The sequence below is a fragment of the Gorilla gorilla genome, chromosome 11 (assembly GCF_029281585.2).
Source record: "Gorilla gorilla gorilla isolate KB3781 chromosome 11, NHGRI_mGorGor1-v2.1_pri, whole genome shotgun sequence".
NCBI lineage: Eukaryota > Metazoa > Chordata > Mammalia > Primates > Hominidae > Gorilla > Gorilla gorilla.
Window position 1 is genome coordinate 69,708,588 of NC_073235.2, and position 16,997 is coordinate 69,725,584.

At 36.8% G+C, this 16,997-nt stretch overlaps 1 protein-coding gene across 2 annotated transcripts in view; it reads left to right on the forward strand.

The window, feature by feature from the left end:
* The window catches only part of XIRP2 (xin actin binding repeat containing 2), a 349,635-nt gene that overhangs the window by 324,880 nt on the left and 7,758 nt on the right, over window positions 1-16,997 (forward strand). The window contains exons 5-8 of one of the 2 annotated variants that reach the window (XM_055380257.2): window positions 4,764-4,874; window positions 5,569-5,641; window positions 6,781-6,914; window positions 7,578-16,956. In XM_055380257.2, the coding sequence (XP_055236232.1) occupies window positions 4,764-4,874; window positions 5,569-5,641; window positions 6,781-6,914; window positions 7,578-16,956 (9,697 nt within the window). The remainder of the gene's footprint in view (window positions 1-4,763; window positions 4,875-5,568; window positions 5,642-6,780; window positions 6,915-7,577; window positions 16,957-16,997) is intronic. The other variant, XM_055380256.1, reaches the window with a different exon arrangement.

Below are 16,997 nucleotides of genomic sequence, written 5' to 3' on the forward strand. Positions count from 1 at the left end.
GTGCATGTTTGTTACATGGATATATTGCATAATGATGGGATCTGGGCTTCTAGTGTATTTATTGCTTTCTTAGTACAGACTTCCCCTTGCTCTGATGGTGTCAGCTACCCTTTACAGCATCACAGAACTGCACATATTTTTCCATAGATGTTCTGATCACATCTATGAACGTCTGTGAAGAGACTCCTCTTTCTGAGTGCACTTTGTAAAGTGATTGATATCTTATTGCTAGTGTGAAAGGGATGACCAACCAAAATGACAACAACAAAAAAAATCATAGGTTTATGTGGAAGAATTTGGAATCTCAATTTTGAAAGCAGATTAAAAATTATAAAATTTTCACACTACTAAAAAAAGTGACTACTGTATTTACCCATGTATTTACTCCTTGACATTTTATTGGCTATCTACTGTGTGCCTGGAAGCTAATCATTGGGATTTGAGGATGCATGTGATAGACAGAGTTCAGTTAAAGGAGAGGATCATATTAGCAAATGATGACTATGAAATGTGATAGGTAGATAATACAGATGTGTGCTAATATCACAGGAATAGAAAAAGCAAGAATAGTGCACCCTGTATAGAAGTCAGGAAAGGTTTCAAAAAGAAAGTAATTTTTGAGCTAAGTCTTTAAGAGGGTATAATGAATGTGGAAAAGCCTTTACCTAAAGCTCACACCTTAGAGATGTCAAGTTGCATATTGTAATTTTTAAGAGAAAATTAATAAAAATAAAAAGAGAAACCTCAGGGCAAAAGGAAAAAATTCAATGTTTGAATTTTAATATATCTAAATCCAGACAAACACAATGGTCACCCACAAATTGTTATGCTCATCACTTAAAAGAAAAAATGAACTGATTATTCTTTCAAAGCTTGAATCCACTGACATTTTTGCTCACATGAACAGCCTGTTTTTGGTATTGTTTATGTCTGTTTGACAAAGATGTAAACAACATTAATATATCATAACTTTTTCTAGTTTTATTAAAAATGAGATTAGTAAAAATGCTGTATTACTGGCATTGAACATGAACTTCTGTTTTTTCCACTCTAGTGAGACAGTTACCCTCTACTGTTCTGCCAGTCTTTCCCCATAGGTATTTCTATTGGATATACTTCCAAGAGTCACAATAATAGTGAGTCGCCATAAAAAAAAAGTTTTTTAAAAGCCTGTCCTTTTTCCTTACTCATTGCACTAGAATGAGTTTGCAATTTTATTGGGAAATTTACAATGTCTTTCCCTAAAATGATATAAGAATGAAAAGTTCAATAGGCAGGATATGAACTGCTTCCTGTGCAGGAGAAATCTCCTTAGAAGATGTGCATATCAACAATAGATTTTTGTGATATAGTTGGTTAATATATAAGCTGACATCAGACAGATGTGAGCTATGCAAACACCGTAATATTGTCTTGCTGTTGTACTGCATTTTCTTTTTTAGATTTCAAAGTTAGAGCGTATACATTATCTCTTTTTCTTTCCTTTAATGCCTCTTGAGATGAAAGACATGAGTTTAAGTGTGACTTCATGTTTTTTCCCAAGATTACAACATACCTAGTAAAGGAAAGAGTTAGGACTAATCTCCCATTCCTGACTACTGGTTAATTGACCTGTGAACAAAATAACATTTGTCTCTTGCAGACTATATTTAAATTTAATTTTCAGCAACGAATTTTATGAATTATTGGTGTGAATTTATGCATGGTGACCCGACCAGAGTTGTTTATAACATTTTATTTAATTTGATTTCTGCCTGAGCATTATGATGATCCAGCTTTCTACCTAACCCTATACTCTATAGACACCAACAATTAGAAAGTCAGATTTTAAATCCAAACTAAACTAGTTGCAAAATATGAAACAGTAAATGGTAGAAACAAAAGCTTGGGATATTTTAAGGAATATTTTATGTAAGTTACAGCAACCAGAGGGCAGTAAAATTGATGCATTGATGCTAACATACCAAACTAGTATGGCAATTACAGTTCTATTTGGAAATAGCACATAAATGCTGAAGTAGAAACTTACGACTTTAAACAAAATTTATGTACATTTGTACTGTTTATTTTGTGTCATCTCCTACAAGAAAACATATTTACAGATGATAGGCATAGATTGTTTTTACTCAAGTAGATACACATTAACTACAAAGTGTTTGTCCCAGAAAATAACTTTTAAAATATGTGTCAAAATTACATTTATTTACAGTTTTTCTATTCCAAATATTTTGCATTTTTCTCAACACAGAGATTTATGTCACTAACTCTACTCTTTCAGATTGGTGGCAGGTATCTGAAACTCAAATTTCCATGGGTACCAGACAAGTTTTGTTGCTTTTTTTTTTAAATGTCATCTTGCTCTTAAATATTAGCAAGTGATAGTGATGGTGGCCAACTAAAAGGTACATGCCCAACTAAAAGCCAGAGTCTGCCATGTTAGACTATGAACACAGTATTACCATGTCTTCAGAGTTTTTAAAAGCAGAAAGAATTTTTTATTTTTGTAGATGTTACCTAATTTGAAACTTTAAAATCACTGTGTGGGCCAAATAAAGCACATCCCCAGGCCTCAGCGGGCATGTAGGCCTCTAGGCGGAGACATGATTCTATAGAAATGATCACGGTGCCCCTCATAGGGACCTTGGTTCTGATCAGGTGCACGTTCTCCTTTGCTACTTCACTGTTTAATTGGTACTTCCTATTTCTCAGTGTGTGCATAAGAAAGCCATAGAATATTCCCACTATATGCCTAATAGATGGAAAGACTTGTCACAGATCTAAAGAGCTGTCATTAGTGCCCATGCATTTTTTTTATATCTGCAGTTGTCAATGATTGTTATTGCTCTCTCTAGCATAATGCTATTGGTAGCCTCAAATAAAACTTGATTATGCAAGGCACCTTGTTATATGGAACTCTGATTCTTTGAACTTGAAGGAATGAATATGGATTATTTATTTTCTATGCTCCTTCTCAAGAAACTAAAGCACTTTGTTCATCATTCTATCCTCAGTTTTGAGAACATTCCTCGCAAGTAGGTGTTTGAATAGAATTAATGTATCAATGAAAGTTTGCTATCTTATTCATGTATGCATTCCTCACTTATTCATTATGTGAACTTTTCCTTAGCACAAACTGTGTGTTAAACATGTTATCAAATATCACTTGAAATATGTGGATTATTAACTATGCCTAGGAAGCATTCTGCTTGGAAAAAAAATTACAGTGGTCTTCAATTTAATGAGATACAATCTACATTTAAAAATGTAAGTCCATATTTTGTCTTTGGTTTTTTGTAGGACTTCTATGAAGGCCTCAACTTTTTTTTCTTAATTCTCCTTCCTAGAAAAGCATAAGATCAGATTTTACTATAACATCTCTAACTACATGACTAACTGCTCCTTGGTTGATGAGATTTTAAACCCTGTACACCAAATACCCTTGAGGGAAAAAGTCTCATACATCTACTGGCATTAATTTTATACTAATTATTAGTTTAAGATATTGGGATTTGATCGTATAAAGTTTTTTAACTTACTGCAAAAAACGTTTCAGTATACTATTTTAATTAATAATGATAATATACCCATGCTCACTTGACTATTCTATACTAAGACAAATTTTTAAAAGTCAAATCTCAAAAATAGTATTTATTATTCATTTGGATATCAAAATAAAAGTGAAGTCCCACCTTCAGGCACATTCAAAACCATGTTATTGTAAAGACTCATCTGTCTGTATCCTTATTTTTGGATGTTAAGATTTTTAGCAGTATGCTAACTGCTTCATCATATCAATCAATCAATCAATCATATACTTGTGTCAGAATCACATTCTGTAGTAAAAGCAGGACTGGATCACCAAAATTAATAGGAGCTCCAAGTTTGCAATTCATTCAGGTTCAACTGTTCTAACTTAACCAAAATTAAGAGTAGTTCCACACGTGAAGATAGGGAGACATAAACTAGCATAATAATTTATATTGGTTACATTTAATGGTTATATTCTTCAACTGAACTCTGGATATGTCATCGTACTGGATGGCCAATTTGAAGACTAGTATGTCTTTTTGTAACATAAAAATGTGGCTTGTAAACAACAAAAAAGATACATATATATTTTTTCAGGCTCATCTTTCTCATACTGGGTAATACATCAACATTTTTGCTTGCTAAGGGTAGCAGGCAGAATAATGGTCTCCAGATATAACTATGTCCCAATCCCCAGAATTTGTGAATACGTTAAGTTACATGGCAAAGGAGAATTAAGTTGCAGATGGAATTAAGGCTGCTAATTAGATGATTTTATGACAATGAGATAATATTTGCTTATCTGGGTTGGTCCAATGTAATCATAAGGGTCCTTAAAAGTGGAAGACAGTGTCAGATAGATGGCAGTGTGAGAAGTTCTCAGTCTGATAGAGGCAAGGGCTGTTAGCCCAGGAAAGTGGGCAGCCTCTAGAAGCTGCAAAAGGCAAGGGAATGGATTGTCCCCTCCAGCCTGCAGAACAGAATGCATACTATCTGATACCTGCCAACACCCAGGAAGACTCATTCAGGGCTTCTGACCTATAGAAGTATAAGATCCTAAGATTATGCCATTTTAAGCCACTAAACTTGTGGTAATTTGTTATAGCAGCCAAGAAAACTAATATACTAAAGAATCTCATTTTTTTTTCAGAAATTGTCACTGAAATTGCACAAATAAAAAAAGTTAAAATTTTTACTTTTCTTAAGGCGTTGTCTGTCTGTCTGTTTGCTTTCAGGAGGCAATTCATAGCAGCCAGGTTGGCACTTCAAGAAGCAGCCAGGAAATGGCAAGAAATGAACAAGAAGGGTCCAAAGTACAGAAAATTGATGTTCATGGAACAGAAATGGTAACTATTTAGAAAGGCAGTACTTTCAGTTTCCAGGACTGTATGGAAATTATGACTTCGTTGTAAGCGTTTGCATTTATTGTCACTCATGTATCTAGTATCAACACCTATCAGTGTTTCGTTCTCCACTTTCAAGTTGGAATTCTTTTAAAAGTAAAATAGGGCCAGGCGCGGTGGCTTACACCTGTAATCCCAACAGTTTGGGAGGCCGAGGCAGGCAGATCATGAGGTCAGGTGTTCAAGAGCAGTGTGGCCAACATAGTGAAACCCTGTCTCTACTAAAAATACAAAAAAACTTACCCAGGTGTGCTGGTATGTGCCTGTAATCCCAGCTACTCGGGAGGCTGAGGCAGGAGAATCACGTGAACCCGGGAGGCGGAGGTTGCAGTGAGCCGAGTTCACGCCATTGCACTCCAGCCTGGGTGACAGTGCAAGACTCCTTCTCAATAAATAAATAAATGAATGTAAAATAGGCACCCTATAAAAGTATGATTCCTCTTCGGACGTCAATTCAAATATATTCTTTTATAAGCAAATCTATGTATTAAAATAAATGATAGCAGCTTAGTTAGCATCTCTCAATGTACACTAAAGTCTTGGGTGAAAATCACTGTAAAATGAAGAGTATTATTTGTAGTACTAAAATAATTGACTTCTTAAAAACAATTTATTTTCAAATTATCTTTAAATACAGGTCTCTCATCTTGAAAAGCACACCGAGGAAGTAAACCAAACATCTCAGTTTCATCAATATGTTCAAGAAACAGGTAAGAGTCTGGTATTATTGGTTCCAATACTCCTTTCTCCTATTGATGTGTTTGATTTTGAATGGATGACTTCCAAAGCACAGTCCTCCCCTCTGAGTAACTTCAGTAACTATGACTCATGGTTCCAGGGAGAGCTGAGTAGTATTTCTACAAATAATTAGATTTTGCCTGTGGTCATAGGTGCAATAAGTTTCTAAAATAGTTTAATTGGCCATCAGTCCTATGATATATCCATTCTAAACCCTAAAGCTAACCACCTCTGAATTCCTTTTTGCCTCAGGGACCTGCAGTAAAACTTGATGTTTATCAAGCTCCCTGAGAATAGAGTTGTTATCTAGACTGAATTAATTTTAATAACAGATTTAAGTACTATTAAGTCTAGCTCTCCAACCTGTAGATATGAGATTAGACTACAGCCAAATTTCTGCAAGTTTGCACAAGACTGGACATAGTTTGTCTTGTCTATAAAAATGGAATGGGTTTTGATACCCTGAAGAGCTAAAAAAAAAACATTTAAGCCAACTGTGACCAAAACTTTACTTGATTACATGACTATACCTTTATTTTGGTTTTGTTGCTTAAGGAAGTAGGTGTTCTGAAATTCCTTTTCTTGTTTTATACATTTTATTATTTTTTCCTGAGCATAAAAGTAGAACATACTCGTAGAAAATTTGCAAAATCCAGAGATAACCAACATTTTTCTTCCTTTTCTTGTTTTATACATTTTATTATTTTTTCCTGAGCATAAAAGTAGAACATACTTGTAGAAAATTTGGAAAATCCAGAGATAACCAACATTTTTCTTCCTGTATTGTCTTACTATAGTTCTTCCTATATTCCTAAATTACATAATGAAATAATGCCATATGCATGCTTGTACCTTGAATCTTTTTACTTAATGTACACTGTGAGAAGTTTCCCATAGCATTATAATTTTATCTTTTTTAATTTCTGTAGAGACAGGGTCTGGCTATGTTGCCCAGGCTGGTCTCACACCCTTGGGCTCAAGTAATCTTCGCACCTCAGTCTCCCAAAGTATTGGGATTACAGGCATGAGCCACCATGCCCAGCCATAATTTCTTCTTAAACATAATTTTTAGTAATTACATAGTATCCCTGGCGTGTTTTTCTGTTTATAGTCATTGATACACCTGAGGATGAAGAGATTCCAAGGGTTTCGACTAAGTTGTTAAAAGAGCAGTTTGAAAAGTCTGCCCAGGAAAAGATCCTTTATTCTGACAAAGAGATGACAACCCCAGCCAAGCAGATTAAGGTAAAGTCATTTCTTTACACAGAAACATATTAAGTGTAAGACCAAGCTTAAATGTGTAACATTTTCAAATTATTGAATACTTGAGGTGGCTTTTCAACAAAAAAAAATTCTGAACTGGCATTTATTCAGTTCTATAAGGAGAATATTGACCTGCATGAAAAAGGAGGTAGAGTAAAAACTTTTCTCACTAGCAGAAAATAAGGGAAGAAAAAATTATATATGTTCTAAAGTCTAATAATTAACATTAAAGTAATTAAATTAATTTTAAATGCCAGATGCTTACTCTGTTCTGTTTTAAATTCCAAGGAAAATGAAACAACCCTCAAAAGTACTTTAAGACTTTTACTGTTTCCCTCTAGATTACTCTGCATACCACATTAAGTAAAGGGAAAAAAAATCACGATTATGTGTAAATTTTAAAATACTGAGTCCTTGTTGCATTGAATAGCAAATATAACTTTACAAGTAAAAATGGATTATAGGAGAGATAGTGATAAATATTGACTATTATTCCTAAGTTGGTCTTTAAATGAGTATGTCACATATTGTTCCCAATGGAGATATCATAGGAGGGTCCAGGTTACAGGCCAATGAAGGGCAGTGCCTAGGAAGCCTCTGCCACTACACTCACCTTTATAAGATTTGATTTTCTCTCCCCTAAAGACTGAAAGTGAATATGAAGAGACTTTCAAGCCATCATCAGTTGTGAGTACCTCTTCCACTTCTTGCGTTTCAACCAGCCAGAGGAAGGAAACATCAACTACAAGATATAGTGATCACAGTGTCACTTCCTCAACTCTGGCACAAATTAATGCTACTTCTTCAGGAATGACAGAAGAATTTCCTCCTCCCCCACCTGACGTACTTCAAACTTCAGTAGATGTCACAGCATTTTCCCAGTCCCCTGAATTGCCCAGTCCTCCTAGAAAACTACCAGTCCCCAAAGAGGTATATTCCAAGCAAAGGAATTTGTATGAATTAAACCGTTTATATAAACACATCCATCCTGAGTTAAGAAAAAACTTAGAAAAAGATTATATCAGTGAAGTTTCTGAGATTGTTTCTAGTCAAATGAACTCAGGGAGTTCAGTCTCAGCAGATGTGCAACAAGCCCGGTATGTTTTTGAAAACACAAATGACAGTTCTCAAAAAGATCTGAACTCAGAAAGAGAATACTTGGAATGGGATGAAATTCTGAAGGGAGAGGTACAGTCCATTAGATGGATCTTTGAGAATCAACCATTGGATTCCATCAACAATGGCTCTCCTGATGAAGGTGATATTTCCAGGGGCATTGCTGATCAAGAAATCATTGCTGGTGGCGATGTGAAATATACCACATGGATGTTTGAAACCCAACCCATCGACACACTCGGGGCTCATTCTTCTGACACTGTAGGAAATGCAGAGAAAATTCCTGAGCTAGCCAGAGGAGATGTCTGCACAGCTCGGTGGATGTTTGAAACAAGGCCATTGGACTCAATGAATAAAATGCATCAAAGTCAAGAAGAATCAGTGGTAACTAGCAGTAAGGACATAACTGGGGGGGATGTCAAGACTGTGAGATACATGTTTGAAACTCAACATCTAGATCAACTTGGACAGCTTCATTCAGTGGATGAGGTTCACTTACTGCAGCTTAGGTCTGAGCTCAAAGAAATTAAGGGAAATGTTAAAAGAAGTATAAAATGTTTCGAAACTCAACCATTATATGTTATTAGAGATGGTTCGGGCCAAATGCTGGAAATTAAAACTGTTCACAGGGAAGACATTGAAAAGGGAGATGTAAGAACAGCACTGTGGATGTTTGAAACACAGCCGTTGGACACAATTAACAAAGATATCACAGAAATTAAAGTTGTCCGAGGAATATCCATGGAAGAAAATGTCAAAGGTGGGGTGAGTAAGGCAAAGTGGTTATTTGAAACCCAACCTTTGGAGAAAATCAAAGAGTCAGAAGAGGTCATCATTGAAAAGGAAAAAATAATAGGTACAGATGTCTCCAGAAAGTGTTGGATGTTTGAAACACAGCCATTAGACATTCTAAAAGAAGTTCCTGATGCAGATCCTCTACAACATGAGGAGATAATAGGGGGTGATGTACAAACTACTAAGCATCTATTTGAAACACTTCCAATTGAAGCATTAAAAGACAGTCCTGATATAGGAAAGCTTCAAAAAATCACTGCCTCTGAAGAAGAAAAAGGGGATGTTAGGCATCAGAAATGGATTTTTGAAACCCAACCTCTGGAAGACATTAGAAAAGATAAAAAGGAGTACACACGAACAGTGAAACTTGAAGAAGTTGACAGAGGAGATGTGAAGAATTACACACATATCTTTGAATCAAACAATTTAATTAAATTTGATGCATCACATAAAATAGAGGTGGAAGGAGTCACAAGAGGTGCTGTAGAGTTAAATAAATCTCTCTTCGAGACAACACCACTGTATGCCATTCAAGATCCCCTTGGAAAATACCATCAAGTAAAGACAGTCCAGCAAGAAGAAATCGTAAGAGGTGATGTAAGAAGCTGTAGGTGGCTTTTTGAAACAAGGCCCATTGACCAGTTTGATGAAAGCATTCATAAATTTCAAATAATTAGAGGAATATCTGCTCAAGAAATACAGACTGGAAATGTGAAATCTGCCAAATGGTTGTTTGAAACCCAACCTCTTGATTCAATTAAATATTTTAGTGATGTGGAAGAAACAGAAAGTAAAACTGAACAAACTAGAGATATTGTTAAAGGGGATGTCAAAACCTGTAAATGGCTTTTTGAGACCCAGCCAATGGAGTCTCTTTATGAAAAAGTTTCGTTAATGACCAGCAGTGAAGAAATTCATAAGGGAGATGTCAAAACTTGTACTTGGCTCTTTGAAACTCAGCCACTTGATACCATAAAAGATGACTCTGAAACAACAGTCAAATTGCAAACTGTAAAACAGGAGGAGATCCAAGGTGGGGATGTTCGTACAGCATGTTTTCTTTTTGAGACAGAAAATTTGGACAGCATACAAGGAGAAGAAGTGAAGGAAATCAAGCCTGTTGAAATGGATATACAAGCTGGAGATGTTTCCAGCATGAGGTATAAATTTGAAAATCAGTCCTTAGATTCTATAAGTTCTAGTTCAGAGGAAGTTTTGAAAAAGATCAAAACCTTAAAAACTGAAGATATTCAGAAAGGCAGTGTTTTAAATTGTAGGTGGCTTTTTGAAAACCAACCAATTGATAAGATAAAAGAAAGCCAAGAAGGTGATGAATGTGTTAAGACGGTGACAGACATACAAGGTGGGGATGTAAGAAAGGGGTGCTTTATTTTTGAGACTTTTTCCTTAGATGAGATTAAAGAAGAATCTGACTATATCAGCACCAAGAAAACAATTACTGAAGAAGTAATACAGGGTGATGTAAAAAGCTACAGAATGCTCTTTGAAACCCAGCCACTCTATGCAATTCAAGACCGAGAAGGGTCCTATCATGAAGTGACCACAGTTAAAAAAGAAGAGGTAATTCATGGAGATGTGCGAGGAACAAGGTGGCTTTTTGAAACAAAGCCATTAGACTCTATTAATAAATCAGAAACTGTGTATGTTATTAAATCTGTCACACAAGAAGACATTCAGAAGGGAGACGTTAGTTCTGTCAGATACAGATTTGAAACTCAGCCACTGGATCAGATTTCTGAAGAATCACATAATATTATGCCCAGTATTGACCATATACAAGGTGGCGATGTAAAGACAAGTAGACAGTTCTTTGAGTCTGAAAATTTTCATAAGAATAACTATATACGAACAGTAAGTGTCAATGAAATACAAAAGGGCAATGTTAAAACATCTACTTGGCTATTTGAAACCCACACTATGGATGAACTGAGAGGAGAAGGGTTAGAATATGAAAATATCAAGACAGTCACTCAGGAAGATGTGCAGAAAGGTGATGTTAAGCAGGCTGTGTGGCTTTTTGAAAATCAAACTTTCGATTCTATTATGGAAGCACATAAAGGTATCACAAAAATAACCAAGGAAGAAATCCCTCCTTCTGATGTCAAAACAACTACATGGCTCTTTGAAACAACACCACTTCATGAATTTAATGAAACTAGAGTAGAAAAGATAGAAATTATTGGCAAGAGCATTAAAGAAACCTTAGAAGATCTCTACTCTCAAAAAGTTATCCAGGCTCCTGGAATCATCATTGAAGCTGATGAAGTAGGGGATGTTCGAATGGCAAAATACAAGCTAATGAACCAAGCATCTCCTGAGATACAGAAAGAAGAAATTATCAGGGCTGATCTCAGAAATATAATGATGAACCTACTTTCCAAAAGGGACTGTACTGAAAGAGAGATTTTCATTAGTGAAGAAGAGAAGGGAAATGTTAATTTGACTAAAACTCAATTATTAAACAGATCAACTGAATTTCATGCTGAAAAAGAAGAGATAGTGAAAGGTGATGTACAACAAGCAATAAAAAACCTGTTCTCTGAGGAAAGATCTGTAAAGAAAGGCATCTTAATTCAGGAAGATGAAAAAGGAGATATTAACATGACTATCTATTGTCTTCTTCATGAAAATGATGGTGACACAATTGAGCGTGAAGAAGTAATAGGGGGTGATATCAGACGTACCATTCATAATTTATTGTCTTCCACATCAAACAATAAAATATCTGAAAGGGCTAAAATTGATGCCTCTGAGAGAGGAAATGTTCAGTTTTTCACAACCTGCATAGAAGCTGGAGCTTTGGATTATCTGAAACAACTCCACACAGAGTCAAATGAAACACTGACAGCTAAGAAACAAGAAGGAGAGAAAGAAATCATTGGTGGTGATGTTGAAGGTACAAAACTGTTACTGAAGAAAAGGCAGTCTCTGGTTGAACGTACTGTTAGTGAAACTGACATCATCCCTGGAGATGTGCATAACACAGTTAAGGTTTTTATGACCGAGCCTCAGAGTACATTCGGTAAGATACCCAAAGAAGAGATTATAAAAGGTGATTTGACATCAACCCTAAATTCCCTCAGCCAGGCTGTAAATCAGAAAACAGTGACGAAAACAGAAGAAATTATAAAAGGTAACATGCTAGCCACACTCAAGTCACTTAAAGAATCAAGCCATCGATGGAAAGAATCTAAACAGCCTGATGCCATCCCTGGTGATATTGAGAAAGCTATTGAATGCCTTGAAAAAGCTACAAATACAAAGACAGAAATTCTGAAAAAGGAGCTTCTCAAAGATGACCTGGAAACATCACTAAGGTCTTTGAAAGAAGCACAAAGAAGTTTCAAAGAGGTACATAAAGAAGGTGTAATCGAAAAAGATGCTAAAGCTGTGATGGCAGGATCCTCGGGAGAGCAGAAAACAGATATTCATCAGGCTGCTGTCCAGAGGAACAAAAATAGTCTTCTTCAGCCAAAGCCAGGTCCATTTGAGCCAGCAGCCAAGTGGCAAGGGGGAGCAGATACTCTCAGTCAAACTATGGGGAAATCTTGCCATGGCAATTTAGTAGAAGAAAAAACTGAGGTTAATCTTCCAAAAGCCCCCAAAGGCACTGTAAAGATTGTCAAAAATCGTGAACAAAACAATGATGCTCTGGAGAAAAGCCTTAGAAGACTATCTAATTCACACCATAAATCTAATGTTTTGGAATCAGGAGACAAAACGGGTGTCTGGACTGATACCACAGGAGAACAGCATCTTAGAGATGAATACATGAGCAGACAATTAACTTCAACTGTGTCAGTTAAGAATAATCTAACAACTAAAGAATCAGACAGGGCAGTGAGAGAGCTGAAGAAGAATGATGTCTTTAATTCCATCCAATCTGCTGGTAAAACCGTTGGAAAGCAACAGACATATGAACTGAGAAATGACCACCAGAAAATGGAGGGTTTTCATATAAAGAGTCCTAAAAAGACCAAAAATATTAAAATATTAACTGATACACAAAGCTCCAAGCCCAGTCCCACCCAGTATCCAGTCAGCATGCCAGTTGGAGGAACTTACGACCTTTCAGGGGACTTTCAGAAGCAAACTTTGTTAAAGCAAGAAACAAAATATTCTAATAAGGATATAAAGAAAAAGAATATAAACCTTCAACCAATGTGGCTGCCTTTGCCTGTAGAGCAAGACACATCCAATGTAACAGAAATGAAAGTCTCTGAAAAAAGTCGCAATACATTTAAGGCAACCAACAAAAAGCAGGAGACTGATGTTCACTTGAAAAGCCAGGACTTTCTAATGAAAACAAATACTTCCACAGACTTAAAAATGGCAATGGAAAGGTCCTTGAATCCAATCAACTTTAACCCAGAGAATAATGTAAAAGAAAGTGAGTGCCCCCTTCCACCTCCATCTCCACCTCCTCCACCACCTTCTAATGCATCATCTGAAATTGAATTTCCTCTTCCTCCTCCACCTCCTTTGATGATGTTTCCTGAAAAAAATGGGTGTCTTCCCTCACTGTCCACAGAGAAGATAAAGGCTGAATTTGAAAGTTTTCCAGGCCTCCCTCTTCCTCCACCTCCAGTAGATGAGAAATCTGAAAGAGAAAGTTCATCGATGTTTCTGCCGCCTCCTCCTCCTCCAACTCCATCTCAAAAACCAGCACATCTCCTTTCCTCCTCCGCTCCGGAAAAGCACAGTGGAGACTTCATGCAACAATATTCCCAAAAAGAAGCCTCGAACTCTCAGAATTCTCAGGCTAAAATCATAACAGGAAAATCAGGTGTGTTGCCACCTCCCACATTGCCCAAACCCAAACTTCCCAAGCATATAAAAGATAATAAGAACGATTTTTCCCCCAAAGTTGAATTGGCAACCTCCCTGTCAGATATGGAATGTAAAATTACTACCTCAAAGGATCAGAAAAAAGTAATGGTGACGACCAGCAGTGAACACACGGAGACAAAGCAGAACGTTATTAGTAAGAGTCTTGATGAAAGAAAACAATTATCTATTGACTCTGCAAACTGTCTCTCACACACAGTTCCAGGAACTTCAGCACCCAAGAAAAAACAGATTGCACCTCTTATAAAATCTCATTCATTTCCAGAGAGTTCAGGACAACAAAGTCCAAAACCTTATATGAGAAAATTTAAGACACCTTTAATGATTGCTGAAGAAAAATATAGACAACAAAAAGAAGAAATTGAAAAACAGAAACAGGAGAGTTCTTACTACAACATTGTTAAAACTCAAAGCCAAAATCAACACATAACAGAGGTGGAAAAGGAAATGCCATTACAAAAAACCAGTGAGGAGGTTTCCCTATCTGGAATTGATTCAGAATGCACCATGGTTCAACCCAGCCCAGGCTCTCAAAGTAATGCTCGGATACTAGGAGTGTGTCCTGATAACCAACTCTCCACAACATCACCAGAAACGGTCGCTGCCAAGAGGCTCCACCATGTTTTAGCAGCCTCAGAAGACAAAGATAAGATGAAAAAGGAAGTTTTACAAAGCTCAAGGGACATTATGCAATCCAAATCAGCTTGCGAAATTAAACAAAGTCACCAAGAATGTAGTACCCAACAAACACAACAGAATAAGTATTTGGAGCAGTTGCACTTGCCCCAAAGCAAACCAGTTTCCCCAAATTTCAAAGTTAAAACCATCAAACTTCCAACTCTAGATCTTACATTAAATGAAACAGACCACAGCTATGAAAGTCATAAACAGCAATCTGAGATTGATGTTCAAACCTTTACCAAACAACAATATCTGGAAACCAAGAAAACTGAAGCAAGCACTGAATGTAGTCATAAGCAATCTCTGGCTGAAAGACATTATCAGTTACCTAAGAAGGAGAAAAGAGTGACAATACAATTGCCTACAGAATCCATACAGAAGAACCATGAAGATAAGCTCAAGATGGTTCCCGGGAAGCAAAGAGAATTTAGCGGATCTGACAGAGGGAAACTTCCAGGAAGTGAAGAAAAAAATCAGGGACCATCAATGATTGGTCGAAAAGAAGAGAGATTAATAACTGAAGGAAAACACAAACATCTGAAGAATAAATCAGCACCAAAGGTCGTCAAGCAAAAGGTTATTGATGCACATCTTGATTCACAGACTCAGAATTTTCAGCAAACACAAATACAGACCGCTGAAAGTAAAGCTGAACATAAAAAATTGCCCCAGCCATATAATAGTCTGCAGGAAGAAAAATGTCTCGAAGTCAAGGGCATACAACAGAAACAAGTCTTCCCTAATACTAAAGATTCAAAGCAAGAGATTACACAGAACAAATCTTTCTTTTCCTCTGTGAAAGAATCCCAGCGGGATGATGGAAAAGGTGCCTTAAATATAGTGGAATTCTTGAGAAAACGTGAAGAACTGCAACAGATTTTGTCTAGAGTAAAACAGTTTGAAGCAGAGCCAAATAAAGGTGGCCTTAAAACATTTCAGACACTGTTAAATACTATCCCAGGATGGCTGATAAGTGAAGAAAAGAGAGAATATGCAGTTCACATTGCCATGGAGAATAATTTAGAAAAAGTAAAAGAAGAAATAACACATATTAAAACTCAAGCGGAAGATATGCTTGTGTCCTATGAAAATATAATTCAGACAGCCATGATGTCCTCCAAAACAGGAAAACCGGGAAATAAACCCACTAGTCTTGAAGAAACATCATCCAAAGTATCTAATGTTCATGTCAGCAATAATAAAAATAGTGAACAGAAAGAAAATAAAATTGCCAAAGAGAAAACAGTACAGCACCAAGTAGCAGCTCATCATGAAGCAACTGTTCATAGTCACGTGAAAACCCATCAGGAAATTAAACTTGATGATAGCAACATTCCTCCTCCCTCTTTAAAAACACGCCCACCGTCACCAACTTTTATCACAATAGAATCTACTGCCCGACGAACAGAAAACCCTACTAAGAACGAGCTTTCTCAGTCCCCTAAAAAGGACAGTTATGTTGAACCCCCACCAAGAAGGCCCATGTCGCAAACATCTGAAATTCACAGAGCAAACACTTCCCCTTCTCCACCCAGGAGTCGCTCTCAACAACTTGTCAGACTCAAAGACACCACTGCAAAGTTATCCAAAGGGGCCATCCCATGTCCAGCAGCAACCCCGGTTCCAATTGTAGAGAAGAGGTCTGAAATCATCATGTCTCCTGCAACACTTCGTCGTCAAATTAAGATAGAAACTCGTGGTAGGGACTCTCCACCTACAATCACAATACCAGTAAATATAAATCATGCTGCTAGTGGTTCCTTCAGAGAATCTGTGGACGCTCAAGAGGAAATCAGGAAAGTGGAGAAGAGAGCTACTTATGTTCATAAAGATGGACTAAATTCCACTGATCACATAGTGCCCGACACTGAAAGTTATGATGCAGTTGAAATCATCCGCAAGGTCGCAGTGCCTCCTCGCCTGTCAGAGCACACACAGAGATATGAAGCGGCCAACCGAACTGTTCAAATGGCTGAAAATTTCGTGAATGACCATGAAAATGAAATAAACAGATGGTTCGGGGAATTTGAGCATGGCCCAGTTTCTGAAGCAAAGTCAAATAGAAGAGTTTATGCAAATGGAGAAACAAACCATAACATACAACAAGAAAGTCGTACATTTTGTAAGGAGGAATTTGGATTAACATCTTTAGGAAACACGAGTTTTACAGACTTTTCTTGCAAACATCCTAGAGAGCTGCAAGAAAAGATTCCTGTTAAGCAGCCCAGGATCTGCTCTGAAACCAGGTCTCTAAGTGAACATTTCTCAGGCATGGATGCATTTGAGAGTCAAATTGTTGAGTCAAAGATGAAAACCTCTTCATCACATAGCTCAGAAGCTGGCAAATCTGGCTGTGACTTCAAGCATGCCCCACCAACCTATGAGGATGTCATTGCTGGACATATTTTAGATATCTCTGATTCACCTAAAGACATAAGAAAAAATTTTCAAAAGACGTGGCAGGAGAGTGGAAGAGTTTTTAAAAGCCTGGGATATGCAACCTCAGATGCTTCTGCAACTGAGATGAGAACCACCACCCAAGAGGAATCTGCATTTATAAGTGGTAAATGAGCTTGCAATGTGTTAAAGAAGATTAACCATTTA